The sequence below is a fragment of the Halichoerus grypus genome, chromosome 3 (assembly GCF_964656455.1).
Source record: "Halichoerus grypus chromosome 3, mHalGry1.hap1.1, whole genome shotgun sequence".
NCBI classification, from domain to species: Eukaryota; Metazoa; Chordata; class Mammalia; order Carnivora; family Phocidae; genus Halichoerus; species Halichoerus grypus.
Window position 1 is genome coordinate 40,692,128 of NC_135714.1, and position 23,898 is coordinate 40,716,025.

The following is a 23,898-nucleotide window of genomic DNA, read 5'->3' on the forward strand; positions in this document are numbered from 1 at the left end:
ATATACCTTGCTTAAGGCATTAACATCATTAAGCATTAGTAACCTTGGTTTTGGATGTTTATATGGATTTCCATAAATTCTTTTCTAAAATTAAAGCATGTAGAGTGGTCTTTTCTTAGCAGCCTTAGGGGTGCAGGGGTGGAAGGGTTCCTGCTTGGGGGTCACTGGGCAGAATTCTGGTTGCTCTTCTATGGTCCTGAGTCTGTTGACTAACCTTTCATGTCTCACTTGCTGGAAAGGAAACAATGCTTTTGCTGACCCCCTTGGGCCATTTTGAGAATTAAATGTGATAAACATGCAGAAACAACTAACATAGGCTAAGTATTCCATAGACATCAGTTGGTTTTAAGCAAATTTTTCTCCCCTGGGGATTTTTCACATGTTGCTGAGATTTTTACCCCATGGGTGTTCTTCTGAGTATAAAGATATGAGATGATATTTCAATGGCTTTTTAAAAAGTTGATGTATAATAAAAAATTGAGCTATAATTTACCTGCAGTGAAATCCATAGGTCAATAAATGCATATATCCATGTAACTCACACCCTATTAAGTTATAAAACATTTCCATCTCTCCAGAGCATTACCTTGTGCCATTTCCCAGTCACCTACCCACCCCCCCAACCAGGCAACCACTCTTCTGATTTTTATCATTCTAGATTAATTTTGCTTGCACTAGAACTGCATATATATGGAACTATGCATTTGTGTCCTTTTGTGCCTGATTTCTTTTGCTCAGCATAATGTGTTGCAACCCATCATCTTGTTTCATGTATTCAAGACTATTTTTGATTTGTGTATCATTCCAGGACACATTTGATAAGGAGAGACATAAAGAGGCTGGTGTTCGGGATCGGGACATGCAACAATTAGACTCTGAGGTGACTTCGACTCATAATCAACTCAACCAGGTTCAAGACGAGTAAGAGGAATGCAAGTTATCTTTTTCCAAAAAGAATTGTTTGTTCTTAATTTTTAAGTTTGGAAGGAGAATAATGGCTCATGTAAAATGTAGACATCTGCAAATAACTCTGTGTGTGTGTGTATGGAGAGAGAGAGAGACTGAGAGAGAGAGAGTGAGACAGAGAGTAAGGAGCCAGTGTCTTTGAATCTGGGGATAAGATTTCTACATTATAATAGGCTACCTAAGACCCTGCTCCCCTTGGCTCCATCCCTGGAGCTCCTTCTTCTCTAGAGGCCTGTTATGAGCCTATATATGTAAACAGGGGAAGATTGTTATATGATAATCTATCTTTTTTTTTTTAAAGATTTTTTTTATTTATTCATTCGAGACACAGAGATACAGAGAGAGAGAGAGGACATGAGCAGGGGGAGAAGCAGAGGGAGGGGGAGAAGCAGGCTCCCCGCAGAGCAGGGAGCCCGATGCGGGGCTCGATCCCAGGACCCTGGGATCATGACCTGAGCCGAAGGCAGACGCTTAACCATCTGAGCCACCCAGGCGCCCCTGGTAATCTATCTTTTGAAAGAAAAATAAGATGCAAAAGGGGGAGGGTTAAAGAAGGTCAGACAAAGAGTAAAATTAAGGAAAGAGAGCAAAAGTAAGATGAATAAGCTGCATCCGTCTGTCAGATGTGCTCATTTAGAGGGTATAAACGCCTGGCTGAGAAGTCAGACTCTTTAAAGAATGAGCATTTCAAGATTTTGGAATAATTAGTAGATATAAAAAGTATTTTAAGGAAGTTAAGCAATGCCAGGCAGCAACAGGTGTCAGATGCCAAGCCAGGGTAGCAAGCTCAAGGAATCACTGCAAAGAAAATTGTAAGCCCTGGATTTGCACTTGAGGAAGACAGACAAATGTGTCTGGAATTGCATTCAGCCCACCTAGCCAAAACCCATCAATCGGATGTTTCTCAGTTGGAGCCTTGCTCCACTGCGGACATGTATGGGGCGGCAAGGAACTCTTTAGTTAGGGCTTGTGATGGAATAAGTTGTGGCACGCTGCCTTGTTCTCTGATGAGACTTCCTTTTAAGGAAAGCATCTCCACTGATATAGTTTTGCTTGATTATAAAAGTAATAAAAGTTTCCTTCTCAAAATGCATACAACATACGAAAGTGGCAGTATCATAGCCAAGGGTTTATCTGAGGCACGATTATTGCTAATTCAAAATGCATACAACAAATACAAGTGTAAAGGTGAAAATCACCTGTTATCTCATCCCTGTTAACATTTTGGTTTATTTTGCTCCAGACATTTTTCTTTGTGTGTGTTTACATGTGTGTGTGTGTGTGTGTGTGTGCGCGCACACACATAGACACACACACACACAGAGACCTCCACACCCCCCATTCATTTCCAACTGGAATCATTGTCAATGAACAGTTTTATGGCTGCAACCGTCAACATTTACAAATGTAATGAGCAAAAAAGCACAATCGTCTGAATTTCTGCAACTTATTTCAACTAATATCAGCTGATTTGGAGTGAGGTGAGGATAATTAAACTTACCACTTCTTTTCTGGTTTACTGTGTAGTCCTTTTCCTGTAAATATTCAGTTAGTTCCAAGTTCAAACTTCTGTTAGGGGCTTTTTCCCCCCTCTCCAGGAGTCTCCTCGGCCCTCCTCCTTCCCTAGACTGGCCATTTAGAAGTAGAGGGATGCTTGCGTGCTTATGAGGGATGACTCAAGCTGGAGAGGAGAGACTTTGGGGCTTGTGCTGCTGTATGGGTTCTTGCTGCCTCGTTTCCAATTGGGCAGTAGAGTCTTGTGCCAAGGGGTGCTGATTTGTGGCTTGTCTGGTTAAATCTTCCGGAGAATTTGCTGGCAACTGCGGCTGGCCAGGCCCTTCCATTTGCCACTAACTGTGAGGCAGGGCTTCAAGACTTTGCTGGTTCTTGACTTCTATCAGCACCAAGAGGAGCCAGGAATTCCTTCCTACCTCCCTCTCTTATCATTATGGCTCTGTAAATACCCATCAGGAGCATCAGGGGTCAAGGAACTATGACTGCATACTTTTTGTAAAAAAAAAATTATTTGGAAATAATTTCCAATGCAGAAAATCTGTAAGAATAGTACTAAGAACACCCATATACACTGTCATGTACATTTCATACTATTTGCTTTATCATTTGTGTGTATACTATATATATATATATATATATATATATATATATATATATATATATCTCCTCCCCTCCCCCCACCAAACCCTGTGCATCTCATTTGAAAGTGGCACAGATGAAGGTGTTTGCTCCTTTACCTTGGATTTCCTAGTTTTGTTTGGTTTTTAACCCACCTGTCGTTCTTATTCTTTTAAGGCATCAGAAATGATGCTGTCTGTCCCCCACATTCTGTGGTAGCTAGGTCTCTCCTTTCTCTCTCACTCTACCTGCTACCTGCTATGGAATGAGTGGCCCACCAAGGAGATTCCCCATGTCTAACCTTGTGGAGACCAGATTGGTTTTGACTCAGTTACAAATGGGCAAATTCTAATACAGTGCTGAATGGGGACAGGTCTGCCCAAGTTTGATGAATCCTCGAAAAGGAAGATGTCTAGATTTTATACTCGGGATCTGGTTATGAGTCTCTGTGTCTTCATTTCCTATCTCCAATCTATTGGCAAATCTGGTTGAATCTACCTCCTAAACATCTCCCACTCTTGTCCCTTTCTTACTATTCTACCACCATCGCCCAGTTGAAGGCCCTGATACCTGTTGCCTCAACCAGTTGCCTTCCAACTGGCTACCCTGCTTTCATTCTTGCTCTACTATAATCCATTTCACACATAGAAATTTATAAAGTCAGACCCTGGCTTAAAAGCTGTTAGTAGCCTCCTTTTACACTTAGAAAAAATTCTGAACTCCTTACCAGACCTCTTGTAGCCCTGTGTGATCTGGCCCTGCCTCTCTATACACCCTCATCTCATGCCAGGCTCTCCTCACCTGGTCTGTGGTCCCCTTCCTCACCTTGCAGCCTTTGCCTGTGCTCTTTCAGAAACATGGCGGTCTCTCTCTGGTTCTTTGCATGGCTGGTTCTTTATTATCTTTCAGGTCTCAGCTGAAATGTGACTTTCTCAGAGTCTTTCTGTGACCATGTATATCGAAAGGTCTTTCCTCCCCCCCGCTCTGTAGTTCTCTTTCACAGTGATCTGAAAATAGCCCTTACCACAATTTGGAACTTTAAAATATTGGTTCGCAAGTTTCTGATCCACTAGACTAGAAGCCCCAAAGGGTTAGTGTCTTGTGTCTGTTATTCTGACACTGTTGTATGCCCAGCACCCAACCTCGTGCCTGCCACATGGTATATCCTCAGTGAATGAATAAATCCCTAATAAAAAATAAGTAAAATACATGAACTTGCTTAAAATAATGCTTGGCACATGAATGTACCTCCCTTTCTTCTCTCTGTATATCATTCAAGGGTGCCAAATTAGCATGTACGTTTGGTTGTATGTACATGTGTTCACACAGGTGTGCCAAATCTTAAGAGAAAAACATAACTACTTTATTCCTGTTCATACTCTCCTTCCTTTCTTGGTCTATTTGCTCCTTTTAATTTTCTACAGTTTTCTCTTGACAAAAATGTTTATTTTCTTCTCCATGTACACTTTAAAAAACCTGTAACATAGTCACCTCTGAATTAAATCACAGCAATTTCCTCTTAATTGCCAGTAGCCCTATTATGAAGTTATTGCTACTTTGGCATTTGTTAAAAGACTTTAGACATTGTGTTCATTCATTTTTCAACTAAAAAAATCTCTACTGTGTTACAGGCACTATTTTAGATGTTGGGGATAAAAAGATAAAAAATAATTTTTGCCCTTAAGTAGCTCACAGTGTATTTGTAATGAGACTGTTAGTGTGAACCAAGTGTTGGAGGTGCTCCGGAGAAGGGGAGACACACAGGGCTTGAGAGAGTCAGGGATGACATTTGCACGAGCACTCACAGGTTGTGTGGGCACTTGTTAGGGGAGGAGGAGGAGAAGGAGATGGGAAGGAACACTGGGTAATCACACCACCTCTTGCATTGCCTGATTGGTCGGGATCTGTGGGGACTTGGTAGGAATCCTGCTAGCCCATCATTTCTCTATCTGCTTCACTGTCTAGGGGAGGACCCCAGTGTTTGACCTTCCATTCTTCCATCTAAAAGGAAGGAAGAAGACAGGTGTGAGTGTAGATAGCAACTGCAACCTCTCAGCCTCAGATGAAAGAGCCTGGATAGTACAGGGAGGTAGGGTCCAAGAAGTCAAGAAACCTTTGCCAACCTATGATCTCTTGCTGGACTAGGGCGACTTAACTGAGAACCACTGGTCTCCATCCAATGTCATCCATACACACCCATTTCTTTTTAAATTTTAGATAGACCTAAAGAAATAATAGGATTTGTTATGATTTGCCTATAATGAAGAGAGTCCTTGAAACTCACAATGACCTAGCTATGTTGAAAACTCAGGAAAATCATGCTCAGTAAGTGGTGGAAGTTAGAGGCATGAAATACTTGGTAGTCAAGTGTGATTGTGGAAGACTTTCTTTGTAGGTAGGCAAATAATTTTTTCTTTATATTTAGGAAGTCTGGGAAAATTAGGTCAAATGCAACTCTATGGTCCAAAGTAATGAGAATACTGCAGAAAAGGGTATTGGGATATTGCAGAAAATGGAGATTTTATAGGGAGAGGCAGCCTGAAGATTTGGTGTGCTGAGCAGATGAATTAGGAGGGTGAGAAGGAGGAAGTGAACAAGTTTCTTTGCCCTTTACATTCTAATGTTAATAATTATTACATAGCTCTTTAGTGGTAGCCACTCTATAATGTCTTCATGTTTGACATTGAGAAAGAATGCTAGCATGCTTTTGCATACAAGCGCACCATAATATTTGCAATAGTATCTGATTGGATGCAGATGTCTCATAATTTGATCTTGTTTTTGTTGAACTTATATCATATGCCAAAAGTTCCTGGGAGAACCTATGCCTTGATTTGGAAAGTCTGCCAATTTTGGAAAATCTGTCTTAAGTTACTGATTTCTCTTACAGTCTGGCTGAAACTGAAAAGACTCTTGAAGAAACCAAGAACAGATCGGCCATATCCCTTTTGGCTGCAGAGGAGGAAATAAATCAGCTAAGAAAGCAGTAAGCAAAAAAAAAAAAGACAGGATTATTGCAGTCTGCTGATTGATCTTTGAATTTAGCTTTTTGGTACTCCATTACAATATGAAAGAAGCTGTTCACAAAGAGGAAAGGCAGCAATAGTTTTATTAATGTTTTATATAATTTTTTTCTTACTACAAAAACGCTGTCTACTATAGAAAAATTTCAAAGTACAACAGAGTATAAGACGAACCCAAAAACCCTCTCAAAATTCCAGAGCCAGTTATTGTTACCATTTTGTTATTTCTTCCAATTGATACATTAAAAAAATAGGGTTATTACTACAAAATCAGCATAAGGATACAATTTTGGACCCCATCTTTTCACTTAACAGTGTTTTTCTCTATTACTAAGAAAAAATAGTGCAAGACTTAAATAGATGCATCTTGTTCCATTATTTAGATATTTCCCTAATAGTGAACATTTACTTTGATACTGATTTTAAACATTGGAAATAACATTGTGATAATTATTGCAGCAAATGTTAGTTTAAATTTCAGATTATTCTCTAAATATAAATTTCTAGAAGGAGAGCATAAACACATACTTTAAGGTTATATCTTCCTTGAATTTTTAAAATCAAAGTATAGTTGACACACAGTATTCCATTAGTTTTAGATGTACAACATAGTGATTCAACAACTCTGTACCTTATGCTATGTTCACAAGTGCCGCTCCCATCTGTCACCTTACGATGCCATTACGATATCAGTGACTCTATTCCCTATGCTGTGCCTTTTATTCCTGTGCCTTACTTCTTCCATATGCAGAAGCCTATGCCTGCCACTCCCCTTCACCCCCTTTGCTCATCCCCCCCCATTCTCCCTTCTGACAACCACCAGTTTGTGCTCTGTATTTATGGGTTTGTTTCTGCTTTTTGTTTGTTGATTCATTTTTTTTTTATTTCACATATAAGTGAAATCTTATGGTATTTGTTTATCTCTTTCTGACTTATTTCACTTAGAATAATACACCCTAGGTCCATCCATGTTGTCACAGATGGCAAGGTCTAGTTCTTTTTTATGGCTGAGTAATATTCCATTGTATGTATATGTATATATATTGTGTGTGTATACATATAAAAATATATATATCATATCACATCATATCACATATACATATATCGCATCCTTATCCATTCATCTATCAGTGGACATGGGTTGCTTCCATATCTTGGCTACTGTAAATAATGTTGCAATAAATATAGAGGCGCATATATCTTTTCAAATTAGTGTTTTTGTTTTCTTTGGGTAAATACCCAGTAGTGGAATTATTAGATTTCAATATTTAACTTTTTGAGGAAACTCCATACCGTTTTCCAGAGTGGCTGCACCAGCTTGCCTTCCCACCAACAGTGCATGAGGGTCCCCTTTTCCACATCCTCACCAACACTTGTTATAACTTCTTGTCTTTTTCATTCTAGCTATTCTGACAGGGGTAAGCGGGTATACCTTCATTGATCTTAATTTTGATTTTTCCCCCCAAAAAGCAAGTGGGGGTTGTATTAAAACACACCCACGCACGCACGCACACACACACAAATACCTTTTTGCTGCCTTCACACATGTTCCATTGTTCTGATTTCTTTGGGAACACCCTCACTGTTGTAGCTGGGAGCACTGCTCTGTTTTCTACTTCTATCTCCCCCTCACCATCATTTTCTTTTCTCTCTCTCTCTCTTTTTATTTTTATTTGCATTTATTCAATGCAGAATTTACTTCCGGGTCATACGTTTTTATTTCTTCAGTTTCTTCTGGGATATCTTTTTCTTCTGTGCAACCTCCTCTTCTGGTTTAGGGACAATCTGCTCTTTTTCAGTAAGGACCATCTCCATGTGGCAGGGAGAGTGCATGTAGGGGTTAATCCGACCATGAGCCTTGTAAATTCTTCGCCGCATCTTGGGGGCTTTGTCCACCTGGGTTGTGCTCAATGACCAGAGAATCGACATCAAAACCCTTAAGTTCAGCATGACTCTCTGCCTTTTTAAGCATATGCAGTAAAAACTCAGCACTCTTCCTGGGCCACCGACCCTGTGTGCAGCCCCACTGTTTGGCCTAGGCACACCTACCAGGTCCACCAGTGTAGCGACCGAATAGCACACATGGCTTCTGCAAAGTGACGTCCTTCAGATACTTGGTGGCTTTTGGGATCTGCATACCCTTGATGGCGTGGGCAGTTTCACATGTGTTCTTAAAGTGAACATGAAGATTTGAACCTCCTGATTTGCATGATTTTGTAGGGTTTTCTGGGTTAAGTGAATAGCGGGCCATTTTCAGAGGTCACCTCAGGCCGCTTAGGGGAAGAGTTCTCACCATCATTTTCATCTCTTATTTCCTACTTGATAGAACTTCTCAGATTCTTTGACCCTATAATTGAGTGATTTCCTGTAGCAGCGATTCTGTTCTTTACCGTTTCCAGTGCAGCTTTTAATTCTGCTATTGCATTTTTAGCTTCTCTGTGTCCTTCTTAATCTTAGCCCTTACCTTTTCATCTTATATCATTGTCCTTTTCATCACAGCATGTTCTCTTTGTGTGGGTTTGCTCCTGTTTTAGGTAGTCATGCCTCTCTGCATCTTTATAAGGATGCTAAGTTTATTTCTGAAGCTTTGTCTCTAGGATACATTATTTGTATAAATTCATCCTTCCACCTAGTATTGTGGATGTTATTCCATCTCTATTGTCATACTCCACCCCCCCCACCCCCATTCCATCTGTTCAGAGAATCAGAGAGCTAATGAAGATAGGAGATTGTCTCTTTGGCCAGCTTCTGGACCTAGGCTTTGGAGGTCTGATGCTGCCAGAGTTCTGTGCAGTTAAGATCAGCCTAATATAGAACAGGATGACTATAGGCCCACTCTGCTTTTGCTGGAGGATCTGCGTACATACTCCTTTCTCAGGAGCCTTTTTTCATGCAAGCTGCAGACGTGGGGTGGCACTCTAACCCTGGTAATTCTGCTCTTTTCTGAATTGTGTTTGTTCCTCGTGCGTTTCCATCAGAGTTGTCCAACGCAGTAATTGCTTTGCTGAGTAGAGTAGTAGCCTCTGTTGTTAGGTATGCCAGTTGTTGCTATTACCTTTCCTCCATCCTTCCCTCCTTCTCTTTTCTTTCCTCCTTAATTTTTGTTTTCTGTTCAGGCTTAAATCTCTTCAAGTCCAGGAGGAATCCCGCCACCGAAACGTAGAATATAGAAGCGTGGAGCATCGGTGTGCGGAGCCTAGAACCTCAGAGCCGAGGACCTCTGAGCAGAGGAGGTTGGACCAGCGGGGCATTGACAAGCGGGGCGTAGAGCAGCGGACCGAAGTGATTTCTGATTATGAGAAACAGCTCCGAACGCTGAAGGACGAGATAGCTGTTTTGTCTGCTGAAAAATCTGTGCTTCAAGGAAGGTCTGACAAATTCTCACAGATCTTTTCATTTAAGTTCCTTTCAGTAGTGGTAAAAACGTGGCTTGGAAAAAAAAAAATGAAATGACATCTTGCACCCAAACCCCCACAATATGGGAACTTTGAATTGTAGAGGGATTGTTTTCTCTAACTGCCCTCTTCCAGAGAGAGAAAATACCTCCTGGATTGTCAGTGCTTGGGCACTAATTAATTTGGGGCTGACATGGAAGCCCAAGGAATGAAACTGAGAGATATGTGAGATGAGAGGATAGTTCTTTGGCTTGAAAGCAGATTTGGGTGGGCCTGTCATACATGCATGGTACCCATGCCGGAAGAATGTTCCATAATAGGAGGGTCCTGTTCTCTGAGGCCTGCCAGTCCCTCTCTGGGGTGACCACCTGTCATTTTACTTTCTATAGCTCATTTTGTTTGATGAAGTGTGTAGGTGAGTGTTCTTGTGACATCCCTCTCTACTGATGGACAGCATGTTAAGACAGGTCATTCGGAGTTACGTGAGGACAGAGCGGGACGTTTTTCTTGGAGCATTTTCCTTGTTCTTTTCAACACCCACCACCTCCCTCAGCCCCACAGCATGCCCGGATCCAAGCTATCAAAGCCACTCCCACCCCTGGTCCCCATTCCCCTAAATGCCACCTTAGCCTTTCATTCCGGGGAGTCAGTCTGCCATGTTGTGCTGGTACCAGCTTGTACTGGCTCCCTAGAACTGATTCTGTGCACGTCTGCCTCCCTCCAAGTTCAGTGTGATGTCACATTCATAGCTCGAAATGGGTCGCGGCGGCAGTGTTTCTCGCACCATGGAAATTGGCAGACTACTGTTGAGGGTCTTCGCTCTGCTCCACCTTCAGGGCGGGCTTTGTAGAAGAACCGTTTGCTTCCTAGTACCTTCTACGCTTCCCTCCTTAGGGACCCATTTCCTTTATAATTTACTTTGTACTTGATAGCAATACCGTTCATTGATGCCGTGCTTTACAATTCACCGAGCACTTCCACCTGTATTAGCCCACTGGATCTTTCAGACCCTCCCTCCCACCCAGAAATAGGGCGAGCATGTTGTAGGTAAGAACTCAGACTCTGGAGGGGAGAAATGAGCGCGAATGGTCCCAGTGCTATAGAAGGAGAACGCAGATCTTCTTTCTCACGGTTGAGTGTTCATCCCATTTTATACCATAAAGCCTCTGTGATACGTGAGTACCCCAAGGCTGGGGTAAGAAATACTGAGAAGCTGGTCTTTCTCCCTCTGGCTCTTGCCACCAGTGTTACTTTCCTTTTCTGAGCCTCTAGTTCCTTGGCCTTGAAATGGCCAACAATCGATGTTGAGCTCGAAGGGCTGCTTAAAGGATAAAACGAGGTGCGAATTCCCTGTGCAGACCCAGAGCGGATGACCGCGTATTTGATGCCGGGCAGAGAGGCCGCGGGGGGCGGGGGGCGGGGGGCAGCTGCTTTCCCTGGTGCAGCAGGGCGCACGGCTCCTGGCAATCACTTGCAGGTCATGGGCCGGGAATGAGAGAGAAGCGAATCAGAGCGCTTCTCCGGCTGGTTCTTGCTTACCAACAGGTCCGCCCGGAGCCGGACTCCCAGCCCTGGCCCTCGCAGCCACAGCCGAAGCCGCAGCCGCAGCCGCAGCCGCTCCACCAGCCCCGCCACCGCGGTCGTAAAGATCAGGAGCCCGTCCCCGAATCGCGCCAAAATGTCCAATGTGGCGCGCAAGGCTGCCCTCCTGTCCCGGTTCAGCGACGCTTACTCCCAGGCCCGGCTGGATGCGCAGTCCCTGCTGCGGCGCTGCATCGACAAAGCCGAGACCGTGCAGCGCGTAATCTACATCGCCGCAGTGGTAGGTGACACTCGTGCGCTGCGCCCCAGAGGCCCGTGCGCCCCGCGGGGGGCAGCACGGGCGTCCGCCGAACGGGACAGCCTAAGGGACTGGTCGGCCCTGAGGCCACAGACGGAGGGTGGGATTTCCACTTCCTTCCCCCCTCCCTCCCTCCGTCCCTTCCTTCCTCCCTCTCTTCCTTCTTTCCTTCCTCTCTTCTTTCCCTCCTTCCTTCCTTCCTTCCCTCCTACCTTCCTTCCTCCCTTCCTTCCTTCCTTCCCTCCTTCCTTCCTCCCTCCCTTCCTCCCTTCTTTCCCTCCTTCCTTCCCTCCTCCCTTCTTTCCTTCTTTCCTTCCTTCTTTCCTCCCTACTTTCCCTCCTTCTTTCCTCCCTTCTTTCCCTCCTTCCTTCCTCCCTTCTTTCCCTTCTTCCTTCTTTCCTTCCTCCCTTCCTCTCTTCTTTCCCTGCTTCCTTCCCTCTTTCCTTCCTTTCCTTCCTTCCTTCCTCCCTTCTTTCCCTCCTTCCTTCCTTCCTCCTTTCTTTCCCTCCTTCCTTCTTTCCTTCCTCCCTTCTTTCCCTCGTTCCTTCCTTCCTCCCTTCTTTCCCTCCTTCCTTCCTCCCCTCTTTCCCTCCTTCCTTCCTTCTTTTCTTCCTTCCTTCCTCCCTTCTTTCCCTCCTTCCTTCCCTCCTTCCTTCTTTTCTTCCTTCCTTCCTTCTTTCCCTCCTTCCTTCTTTCCTTCCTTCCTTCTTTCCCTCCTTCCTTCCTCCCATCTTTCCTTCCTCCTTCCCTCCTTCCTTCCTTCCTTCCTCCCTCCCTTCCTTCCTTCTTTCCTTGCTTCCTTCCTCCCGTCTTTCCTTCCTCCCTTCCTTCCCTCCTTCCTTCCTTCCTCCCTCCCTTCCTTCTTTCCTTCCTTCCTTCCTTCCTCCTTTCTTTCCCTCCTTCCTTCTTTCCTTCCTCCCTTCTTTCCCTCCTTCCTTCCTTCCTTCCTCCCTTCTTTCCCTCCTTCCTTCCTCTCCTCTTTCCCTCCTTCCTTCCTTCCTTCCTCCCTTCTTTCCCTCCTTCCTTCCTCTCCTCTTTCCCTCCTTTCTTCCCTCCTTCCTTCTTTTCTTCCTTCCTTCCTCCCTTCTTTCCCTCCTTCCTTCTTTCCTTCCTTCTTTCCCGCCTTCCTTCTTCCCTCCCTCCCTCCCTTCCTTCCTTCTTCCCTCTCTTCCTCCCATCTTTCCTTCCTTCCTTCCCTCCTTCCTTCCTCCCTCCCTCCCTTCCTTCCTTCTTTCCTTCCTTCCTTCCTCCCGTCTTTCCTTCCTCCCTTCCTTCCCTCCTTCCCTCCTTCCTTCCTTCCTCCCTCCCTTCCTTCTTTCCTTCCTTCCTCCCTTCTTTCCCTCTTTCCTTCCCTTCCTTCCTTCCTTCCTCCCTCCTTCCTTCTTTCCTTCCTCCCTTCTTTCCCTCCTTCCTTCCTTTCCTTCCTTCCTTCCTTCTTTGCTTCCTTCCTTCCTTCTTTCCTTCACAAATATTTGGGATGGCTAATTTTTTGCAGTCAAGAACTATTCATCTATATCAATATTTATATTGATCAGGCATTTGTTGAAGAAGTATCCATAAATAGAAGATTATCTCAAATGAATATATACTATGTTGATTTGTACTGAATCTTCCAGTTGATTTCCTTTCCTTCTCAAAAAAAAAAAAAAAAAATCAGAAGGCTGTTTTGTGTTAACTCTTCCGTTTATTGAGCTAAGAGTAGTTACTAAAACTGCTAGTATGTGAGCTACTTGAGGATGGCAGATTAAAAGTGCTCATATATAATCCTTAATTCTCAAAGCAAAGGTATTTGTTCTGTGGATACCATACTGAGATACTAAGGGTCCATTTTGAGAAATGAGAACAGTTAATATTTAAAAAGAAAATGAAACACTGGTATGAGACCAGAATTATCAGAGTCTACTGAACATTATCCTGAATTATTAATTTATTTCAGGACTCAGCAAACTATGACCTGTGGGATAGATCTTGTCCTGGTCTGTTATTTCCTTATTTCTAAGGAAAATACCACCTGAGAGCTAGGAATATAAGAATGGTTTTACATTTTTAAACGATTGTAAAAAAAAAAAAATGTGACAAGAGACTGTATGTATTTTAGGCAAGCCTAAAACATTTACTCTCTGGCTCTTTGCAGAAAAAAGTTTACCAGCCGTGATTCATTTCATTAAGAAGTTGGTTAAGGTTCTGTAAGCTTAATGGCCATGCCTTTCATGCATAACTGAGTTTCCTCAGTGCCTGCCACATAACAGACATTTAATAAATATTTGTTGAATTAATATACGCCAGGAAACATGCCAGATACTTGATATGTGTCTTTGTATAACATAAACACAGATTGATAATTTCATTTCTGGACCAGTAATATGACATTGTGGTGGGATCATAGGATCAACCAGCACTTTTTTAAAAAAGGATTTATTTATTTGTCCGAGAGAGAAAGAGAAAGAGCACAGGGAAAGAAGCAGACTCTGCTAAGCACAGAGCCCTACACGGGGCTCGATCCCATGACCCTGAGACCATGATCTGAGCCAAAATCAAGAGTCTGATGCTTAACCAACTGAGCCACCCAGGCGCCCCTAACCAGCACTTTTTAAGTGTTTATGTGACCACAGATGATCTGTTTCCTTGAACCTCTGCATTGTGTTGCCTCTTGCACTCAGGATTCCCAGGGCAATGATCAACTGTCTTGAAATTAGTGAACGTGCATAGTCGTAGATGTGTTTATGTACTTTTCAAAATTGAGGTATGTATTTTCTCCCAGATTAAAATTAGTTTCGACCAACTGTGTTTAGTGATCAGAAGACCCATACGATGTTGAATTTTTGGTGGGTATTCTTTCTTCATTCCTTGCTTTGGATTTCTTTACTCCCCTTCCTCCACCTAATAAATTTGCTGCATTTTTACGTGTAGGAGGCATTCCATGTAGCTAAAATGGCATTCAGGCATTTCAAGATCCGTGTGAGGAAATCGTTGACACCATCTCTCGCGGGGTCGAGTAACTTTGAGGATGCCGTCTTGGATTATATCATTTGTCATCTCGATCTATATGATTCCCAAAGCAGTGTTAACGTAAGTGTTGGGTCTCTTAGTAGGACTGGTGTGCTACTGCTGCACTTTACATGGAACACTAACACCTCAGAAATCCACCCGGTGCTCAGGGTTGCTTTTACGTAATGGGATAGCAGAAAGGAGCAGCGTCCAGTTGACTTTGTAGAACCAGTCATTATCGGCCATTTCTTAGACATTTTATGGGGAAAAAAACTAGTCTGACCTTTATAGTTCTATTCTTTCGATGGGCTCTTAAGATTGGAGATAGAATACCATAGTGCTTAAGAGCAACGGCTTTGGGGAAGGTGGGTGTCGATTTGCATCCTGGCTGTGCCACTTACTGGCTGTCTGACCTTGCACATTTACTTCACCTGTTTATGCTTTAGTTTTCCAGCCTTAAAATGGGAGCAACAATGGCCACGACCCCCGCAGAGTTCTTGAGAGGAAAAACAAGCAAGTAATTTGCTTAGCACAAGACTTGGCACGTAGCAAACACCCAATAAGGGCAAGCTACTATAATTGCTATTATTCTACACTATGAACAAGTTGGCACTTCCTATACTTGCCCAGAATAGAGAATTGAGGAAATAAATAAAACCCACTAAGGGTGTTTGCTTTAGTTTTTTTGGGGGGGATTCTCTTGGCCTTTAGTATGCCATCTGTCCTCCGCATCATCTTTCCTCCTTCCCCATTAGTGAGTCTTTCTCCTCCAGCACATGTGCGACTTTCCTAGTTTACAACATCTTTACCCATGTGCTCTTTCTCTGCCTCCCACCTGACATAACCCCCTTTGGATGTCAGAGCTTCTTGTCACAGGTTGGTAACAAGGTGATGCCATCTTTTTGTTTTTCAGGATGTGATCCGAGCCATGAATGTCAATCCCAAGATTTCATTTCCTCCTGAAGTTGACTTTTGCCTCCTCAGTGACTTCATCCAGGAGATATGTTGCATTGCCTTTGCCATGCAGGCTTTAGACCCACCCCTAGATATTGCATTTGGGGCGGATGGAGAAATTTTTAATGATTGCAAGTAAGAGATATTAGAACAGAAGCTAAGGGATTTTTTTTTTTTAAATAATAAATAACCTTTTCTCTATTTCCTGGAAACAATTTAGGGAAAAGAACTCTGGGTGGGGAAATCAATAGATATGACCTGACTTCCAGGCCCTGCCATATACTTCTCTGTGCCACGGGGCCGATCCCTCTCCTGGGGTCATTTTCTTTCTCAGTCAAATGTGATTCAGAGGTGATATAATCATTTCCATTGAATGCATTGGTCTTGGGGAGAACTAATGAGTACCTGGAGCCTGTCTGGAACACTAAAAAAAGGCGCTACATACATACAAATGTGTATTACTTTTTACTGGTTTCTACTGCAGTATTTAGGCCAGGTTTCTCAAAGTATGGCATAGAGATATATCACTTGTGTCAGAAGTACTCAAGTCTTGTTAAAAAGGCAGGTTCCTGGATCACACCCCATGATATTTTATGCAGTAGGTTTGGAGTGGGGCTCAAGAATCTGCCATTTAACAAACACCTAGGTGTTCCTTGTGCACACTAGCACTTGAGACTCTCTAGGTCCATTAGATTTCTATCAACTTTTACATGGTAAATGTTTCCTATATAAATTAGAAGAAATTAAATTAATTTAAAACATTTTACTGAAATTTTATGGGCTCTTATGATACAGCTGGAAATTATTGGGAGGAGGCCAAGCTAGTGGTTAAGAACATTCTGAGACTTGAGGCTCTGGCATGAAGCTGCTCGGGTTCAAATCCCAGCTCTACCACCAATTAGCTCTATAATCTGGGGCATGCTACTTAATTTTTCTGTTCCTTAGCTCCCTCTCTGTCAGATGGGGGAAATAATAATACCTATTTCTTAGGGCTGGAGAAGGTTAGTCGAACTCATTCAGATAAAGTACTTAGGACACTGCTTGGCATGGGGGTGCCTGGGTGGCTCAGTTGGTTAAGTGGCTGCCTTCAGCTCAGGTCAAGATCCTGGGGTCCTGGGAATGGTCTGCACATCAGGCTCCCTGCTCATCGGGGAGTCTGCTTCTCCCTCTCCCTCTACTCCTCCCCTCTGCTTGTGCACTTTCTCTCTCTCTCTCTCTCTCAAATAAATAAATAAAATCTTTTTTTTTTTTTTTTAAAGAACACTGCTTGGCATGCATTGAGCACTCAGGAAATGTTAGCTCTTGGTCTTTGTTCAGTCTATAGAGTTATGGGGTGGTGGTGGTCCAATATCCCTACAAGCTATTGATGACAGAGACTACATACATTTCTTTTGCTTATCCAAATCACAATGATGGTGTTTCCAATTGCCTTCTAGCTTGCCATATTTCCTGCCATTGCCCTGTTTCTAGTTTCTTTCAGATCATTCCTCCTAACATGTGTCCACTCATGGAAGAGCTGCTATTAGAACATTACACTGCAATTGAGCTTTTTGATTTCCTTACAGAACATATTCTCTTCATCCCCCTTCCTTTATTCCTTTCTCCTTTGGTGAATGCATAGAACCACTCAGAAATGTTCACCCAATTTACTTTATGGAATCTGCACACTTCACAGACCTCTGGGGTCCTCCTGTTTCCATGCCTTTAATCAGATGGAAATTGTTGCCTCTTGGTGCACTCTGTAGCCTGTACCTCTGAAAGGCTGTTGAGCTGAAACTAGAGCTCCTAATAATGACTATTTGGTTCTACTTCGAGGACTTCATAGAACAAGTTTTTTTTTTTTTTTTTAAAGACTTTATTTATTTATTTGACAGAGAGAGATAGCGAGAGCAGGAACACAAGCATGGGGAGTGGGAGAGGGAGAAGCAGGCTTCCCAAGGAGCAGGAAGCCCCATGAGGGACTCGATCCCAGGACCCTGGGATCATGACCTGAGCCGAAAGCAGATGCTTAACGATTGAGCCACCCAGGCGCCCCATAGAACAAGTTTAATCCTTAAAAAAAAAAAAAAAAACCCACAAAAAACCAAAACCAAAAAAACCTGACAGCCTTTCACATATTTGAAGCAATTATTCAAATCTTCCTACTTCTGGCCTCATGGCTTTGGGTTTTTCCATATAAAGGGGATTTGAGACTTCCTGATAGATCAGTTTCTTTGGCCTGTGTTCCATGCTCTTCTGAGTATTCCTTTTTAAGTCTCCACACTAGATGTAGTCCTCTGCTTTGAACGGAGCAGCTTAGAGAGACTAATACCCTTTCCATTCTTATTCTCTATTAATTCCGCTAATCTGTACTAGTGTTTTCTGTTTTTGTTTTTTGTTTTTCGGTTATATAACACTGTTGTTGATCATTCTGAGTTCAACTGAAACCTGTTATTCTTACTTGTACTGTGATTAAGCCTTTTATTGCCTCTATCTGTGCAATTATATGCTTTTTGGACTCAATTATAGAACTTCATACGTATCTGCACTACATTGTGTCTTATTAGATTCAGCTTATTGTTCCTGTTTTTTGATACTGTCATTTATTTCTCTTTTCCTACCCATCCCTAGGCTTTGAGTGGTTTATCTATAGTTCATGCAGGTCATTGATGAACATGTTACTTATCGAACGATTGAGAGAGAGCTGAATTCAAGGTCTTATTGACTCATTAATTATTTCACTTTGGGTATGATCATTGAACCAGTTTCTAATCCATCTACTTAAGTCAATCATCCACCTCTATTTTTCTTATTTTGCCCACAAAGATAGCATGAGAAATCTTTCAGGGTGCCTACAGGATTTCAGATGGTCTCCATCTCTAGTGTTTCCCTGACCTGCAACTTGTAATTCTGAGAAGGGAAGGAACGAGTTTAGTCTGACAGAACTTGTTCTGTGTGAGTCCATGTTGGGTCCTTGTTATCACTGATTCCCATTCTAAGAGCCCACAACCATCTCTTCAGTAACAGAATCAGGATCCATATTCATCTAGACTGAGCATAATAGAAAATGAGAATTTACACTGATGTCCTCCAGTTACACTACATCATTGCTTAACTTCTCTTTTTTGTTCTTTTGTGTGTTTAAAATAGGTACCATCGCAGCTATGACTCTGATTTTACTGCTCCCTTGGTCCTCTATCACGTGTGGCCTGCTCTCATGGAGAATGACTGTGTCATTATGAAGGGAGAAGCTGTCACCAAGAGAGGGGCTTTTGTACGGTGGCCTTGTATAGTGACAATTCATCCCAAGTGTTTGATTCACAAGTTCGAGAACATTTCTAAACCCAGAGATTCTATAGAGGAAGTCTAAAGAGTTGCTTGATAAGGCTTCATACAAAGGAGGGGAAACGGACTGGCTGGAAAAGAAGAGATTCTTTTCTTTGATTCCTCCATGATTCTTCATAATTTCCTGGCAGTAACTTCTTTGTCTGTTGCTTTATTTATAAGATGGAACTAGTTATATTTGGTTCCTCCATCTTAGAAATATGCTATCATAAGGGCAAAGCTCTTTGAGCTCATCTTATTGGAGGCCCTCTATAATTCTAAGCATTGGGAAGGGATCAATTAACTTTCAGGAAAACAGTTGGCCAAATTTTTACTGACCATTATCCATGTTGGAAACGATGAATGTACTCTGTTTTTCTCTCCTTGGTATGATGCGTAGGGAGGGGGAAGGGATGAAAAAAAAGAAGGCAGAGGAGGTGGGGAGAGAGTAGCCCATCAGTTTTGGAGGGTTGCTTCCTATATGCATTGGTTATAAAATGTTTTGGACATGGTAAATAATTGGGCAACCTTCAAAATGGAGTCGTAATTATGAAAGTGTATTAATGTGTGTGGTGGTGGGGGTTGGGTGGCCACGGGGGCTTGGATATTCTGTATAGTTCACACAATGGAGTTTTTATCCTACCCCTCCTAGAAAGAATTAAGTGAATTCTAAACGGAAGCTATTCAGTCCAGCGCAAAGCCACCATCTGGGTGGACTCAGTTCCTGTTCTCTTTGAACAAGAGAATAAGGAAGTGCTTCAATGGCAGTTTTTCATAATATAAGGAAGAACAGGAGTAGAGTATTTTAAAAGAACTTAAGGGTTTTTGCAGCTAAAACATTCCACTAGAGTGAATAGTATCTCAATAAAATATTTTGTGCTATGGAAGTTGAACCTACAGAAATTGGGTTGGGTTGATCTGACAGCCACACATGGTCTATGATGAATGAGCTCATAAAACATGCTTCTTGCTCCTGCAACTATCACTTTCTGCTAAGAAACTCTAATTGTAGACCCTCTGTAGTGCAATTCGGAAGGGAGGGAGAGGAAATGGCCACTATTCGTATATTCTACATCAAATAGGCATTTAAACTTCCTTCTTCCTCTCCTCAAGCATATCGCCAACATTTACCCCAGCTTAAACTCCTAAAACAAAATTTGAAAATCCTAAAAGGAAGTACTTGGAATAAAGGAAAAAGTTGAATGAAGGGAAATTTGTGAGAAGGATTTTGCTAGTAAAATCTCATTATAGTGAATATCATTTTGTTAGTCATTAATTTAGTTAATAGATGGGCAACAATGGTGACCCCCTCCCTCCCTCCCTCCCTCATTCATTAATTCATTTCATTCAACAATGTTTTTATGACCCAAGCACTGTGTTTAGGTGCTGGGGATTCAGCAATGAACAAAAGAGACCCAAATCCCTGCCCACATGGGGCTTACATTCTCTGACACTTGCAAGCTGGAATGTAATTTCTAACAATTTACTCATCAAAACAAAATTCTAGCACCGAGACTTTGAATATTCCAAAGTTCACTGTCATGGGATTTCATCTGAGAAATACCCTAAAGTTATTGTCAAATATTGGGCAGCTGTAAGATGTGAAAAGTGTGTCTCATGCTGATTGATCCCCAGTAATAGGCCAAGTGTAATCATATCAGCAAAACCTCTCATTCTTTAGGATATGCATATTGTTTTAAGCCATGGTGAACTTTCACAAACTGCTATTTCTCTCTCTTTTTTTAGTGGAATTCAGTTCGATCTGTAAGTCGATGTCGAAGCAGGAGTTTAAGTCCCATCTGCCCCCGTAGCCGTATTGGTTTAAGCACGGTATATATCTAATACTTTTTATACAAAGCATCTTCTGGTTGACACTCTTATCTCCAATAGTCACCTATACAAGAGGTGATTATAAGTCTGTACGTAGAAAGAGAACGTGTTGCAATAACCCCAAACTGATTTTTATGCTCCCTTGGGCTAAGGAACTTATCATTCTAGAAAGAAGGAAGTAGAGGTCATGTTTTTCTTAATTACTTCGAAGAATAATAGACTTTACATATTTCATAGTTTTATTTTTGTTTTAGAATGAAAATGAGCAATAGACATAGTCTTCTGAACAGAGGATGGGAGTGACCTAAACACAGGTCCTTGGTTCCTCTTCAACGTATTGCATGAGTTTTGGAGAAATTGCTCAAATGGTCTGGATTTCAATACTGTATAAAGGGCATTGCAGGTATTAATTTTCCTCCACGCTTCAAAGTAGGAAGAATAACACTGGTGTCCTTGTGTATTAGTTCTTGGGAGGATTACTAATACCTCTGTCAAAAAAAAAATAACAGCAAAAACATTTCTGAAAACCAAAAACATTATTAAGAGTCACCACTGTTGATTTATTCAACAAATAATATTTAGTCCATGCCTTTTGAATACCAAGACATCTGGACACCAGATAGGCTAACAATTTCTGTTCCTTCGAATAAAAATTCTTGAAATATTTGCTCAATCTTGTTTTAGGGAGAGTGGTGGAGGAGAACAACAGCTAGGGCTCCACTTCTCTGAAATTATCTCCAGTAATGCAACTCTAGCTATAAACTTCTAAAACTCCCTCTGTAAAACAAAATCAAGAACAACCGCCCCCCCACCCTCCATTAATAAGGTCTAGTTTTCTGAGTTTAGTGAGCATCTATTACTTCAGCATGCTCTTTACCAAATATTCCTTCCTTTGTTGGTGGATGCTCGATTTGCAGAGGGGGGACACAGACATGATGAAAACACGGTCTCTTCCCTGAATGGGTTTCAATAAAGGAAGATCAATATGATTTAAACAAAGTAACTGAGTGTGGTATATGCCATCATCCATACAAGAGGCACGAAGGACTAGAGCCATGAGAGGAGGTAGGGACTTTTTCTGGACTTGGTAGTGAGGAAGGGGTTCATGGGCAAGTTGGTACTTGATTTGGCTTTTTAGATTGGATGGCATTTCAATGAGCTGGGAAATTAAGGAGGAATATCCAGAAAGAGGAAATAGCCCAAAATGGAAAAGACATGAATCTGACACAGATCTTTTGCTCTTAGAGATTTTAATATAACTTACTTATCTGTATTCATGAATAAGTATTTACAGTGGGTAAAAGCAAAAGGATAGTGCATTTAGTGGACTGAAAAATAAAAAAGAAATCTTGAGAGTTTTATCCTGGAAAAGTCACAATCTCCTTATTCTAAGAGGACATGGCTTATCAAAGAGCAATATTAGACGCCTATAGCACTCACAGACATGGCAAATTTTTCCTCTGGACTCTCACTGGAAGGCTTATTGGTGGGCAATGTCCCTCTAACAAAGCCCTTATGCATGTTTCACACCCCTTCTTTCTCTTTCCTGCTTTGTGCCCAAGGAGAACCAAATAATTCAAACTTTAGAGGGAATAAAATACATTCTTTTTTTCTTTTTTTTTTTTTGAGTAGGCTCCACGCCCAATGTGGAGCTTGAACTCATGAACCTGAGATCAAGGGTCACATGCTCTACTGACTGAGCCAGCCAGGCGCCCCTAAAATATATTATTAATGGTGAAAGCGCTGCCCACTCTCTGCCCCTTTCCACCGTCCTCTCCTTATAGTGATTGGGTACACCTGCAAAATAAAATACAAATATTTTTAGTTAGCCTGGTTTTTTGGCTTATTTGAGGTCTTGATGCATCCAGAACAGCTTTCATCTTTGTTAGTGTCTATTTATCTAAAGTTTTTGAAAGCTCAGAGCAAGATGTTGCTTGTAGTCAGTTATTTCTGAACCATAACAGGTTTGTAGGGATAGGCGGTGGCTTTTGCTTAGTGAAAGCAAAGGTGAGATTTGGAAAATGATTCTTTTCTGGCTCCCCAGGGACCCTCCTTCATAGGACAGGGTTTTGGACACATGACATGATTCATATAAAAATCTGATAGAGAGTATTTGATCATTTTAGCTTTAATTGGTTAATTATACTACTACTACTAATTATTTTCTGGAAAGCATTGAATTCAGTATGGCCACTGAGCATCCAATCTCAAAGTCTTCAGCAACTATTAAAACCAACAAACAAGCAAACAAACAAACGTAGGCCACTGAACCCAGATTTTAATGAATGACATGATTTAAACCGAATTGATTGCCCATTTACTTCAGGACGTATAAGAGGAATCGCATTGCTCAACCTCAGGGATGACATCATAGTTGTAAAGTGCCTCAGAACAACTAACCATTTAGCTGGTTTTAGGAGTAAAACGTCAAAGGGAGTCATTCTTTGAGGGCCATCTACTGTGTCATTCACATTACTCCTTTGTATTTTCCAGATATCTCGAAGCCGGAGCCCTTCTCCAATAAGATGTGGATTGCCGAGTAAGTGGGATGGTTTAGACAGCTTTTTAATGCTCTTTTTAACACTCAGCCCTGTGCAGCAAAATGAATGTTTCGCCTCCTGGGGAACATCTCTGACCTCCACCTCACACCTTCATTTCTGGGCTCTCCTGTTGATGGTGCCCAAGTGGGTCCCATGGGTGACATGGGAGGAGCCTCTGATTGAGAGGTTTTATCGATGTAAACCCAGATTGACCACCCCAGTTTCATTTAGGTCCTTCCAAAAGAAAGTCTAAGAAAGTGACCATAATCACGAACTGTTTGTTTTTCTCCCTAGGGTTTTAAAGCCGGCAGACATGTCCCTTTGCTGCAGGACACCTGCCCCCGCTAACTTCCCCGGTGCCTGTCTCCTGTCCTGCCTCGTAACTCACTTAAGATCATGTGAAAACGCAATTCTGTGTATCACTCCACACGGAGAGTTAAATGTTTTGGCTTAGCGTGTTTGTAACCTCAGATATATTGAATTTTATTTTATTCTATTATATTTTATAGATACAAATTCCATTACTTTGATAAAAACAGTTGCATAGGTGTTTAGGATCATATTCATTTGAAGCAAAGTCCTTCAGGGTTTTCATCCTCAAATACTAGGCTCTTTTATGGCAACTGTAGAAACTTAAGTGGAGGATCTTTACCATGTGGAGTTCAAAAGGTAGAGTCAGTTTAGCTTACAGATGGATCATAAATATTATAATTGCTGGTATTAGCTTAGAGCTTGAAAACAATATTGAGTGTTATAATTTTCTTGTTTGGAAGACAGCCCTAATCCCAGGCTGGGGAACTTGTCCTGGTAGCAGTGACTTCAGGCTACACGTAGATGGTGTTGATTTCAGAGAATAGAGTTCACTGGCTTGCTTCTCTTTTCCTGCTTTGAGAATGCCCTGTTTGGTTTAGTTGGGTACCAATGC

At 42.0% G+C, this 23,898-nt stretch overlaps 1 protein-coding gene across 2 annotated transcripts in view; it reads left to right on the forward strand.

The window, feature by feature from the left end:
• The window catches only part of SPATA18 (spermatogenesis associated 18), a 36,921-nt gene extending 13,399 nt beyond the window's left edge, over positions 1 to 23,522 (forward strand). The window contains exons 4-14 of one of the 2 annotated variants that reach the window (XR_013446341.1): positions 809 to 921; positions 5,990 to 6,085; positions 9,239 to 9,490; positions 11,063 to 11,339; positions 14,269 to 14,427; positions 15,260 to 15,435; positions 18,430 to 18,553; positions 20,350 to 20,433; positions 20,688 to 20,836; positions 22,927 to 22,972; positions 23,268 to 23,522. Coding sequence is in view for 1 of the 2 variants with exons in the window: in XM_036092995.2 (XP_035948888.1) it covers positions 809 to 921; positions 5,990 to 6,085; positions 9,239 to 9,490; positions 11,063 to 11,339; positions 14,269 to 14,427; positions 15,260 to 15,435; positions 18,430 to 18,553; positions 20,350 to 20,433; positions 22,927 to 22,972; positions 23,268 to 23,275 (1,335 nt within the window). In the remaining variant the exon portion in view is untranslated. The remainder of the gene's footprint in view (positions 1 to 808; positions 922 to 5,989; positions 6,086 to 9,238; positions 9,491 to 11,062; positions 11,340 to 14,268; positions 14,428 to 15,259; positions 15,436 to 18,429; positions 18,554 to 20,349; positions 20,434 to 20,687; positions 20,837 to 22,926; positions 22,973 to 23,267) is intronic. The other variant, XM_036092995.2, reaches the window with a different exon arrangement.
• The last annotated feature ends 376 nt before the right edge of the window (positions 23,523 to 23,898 follow it).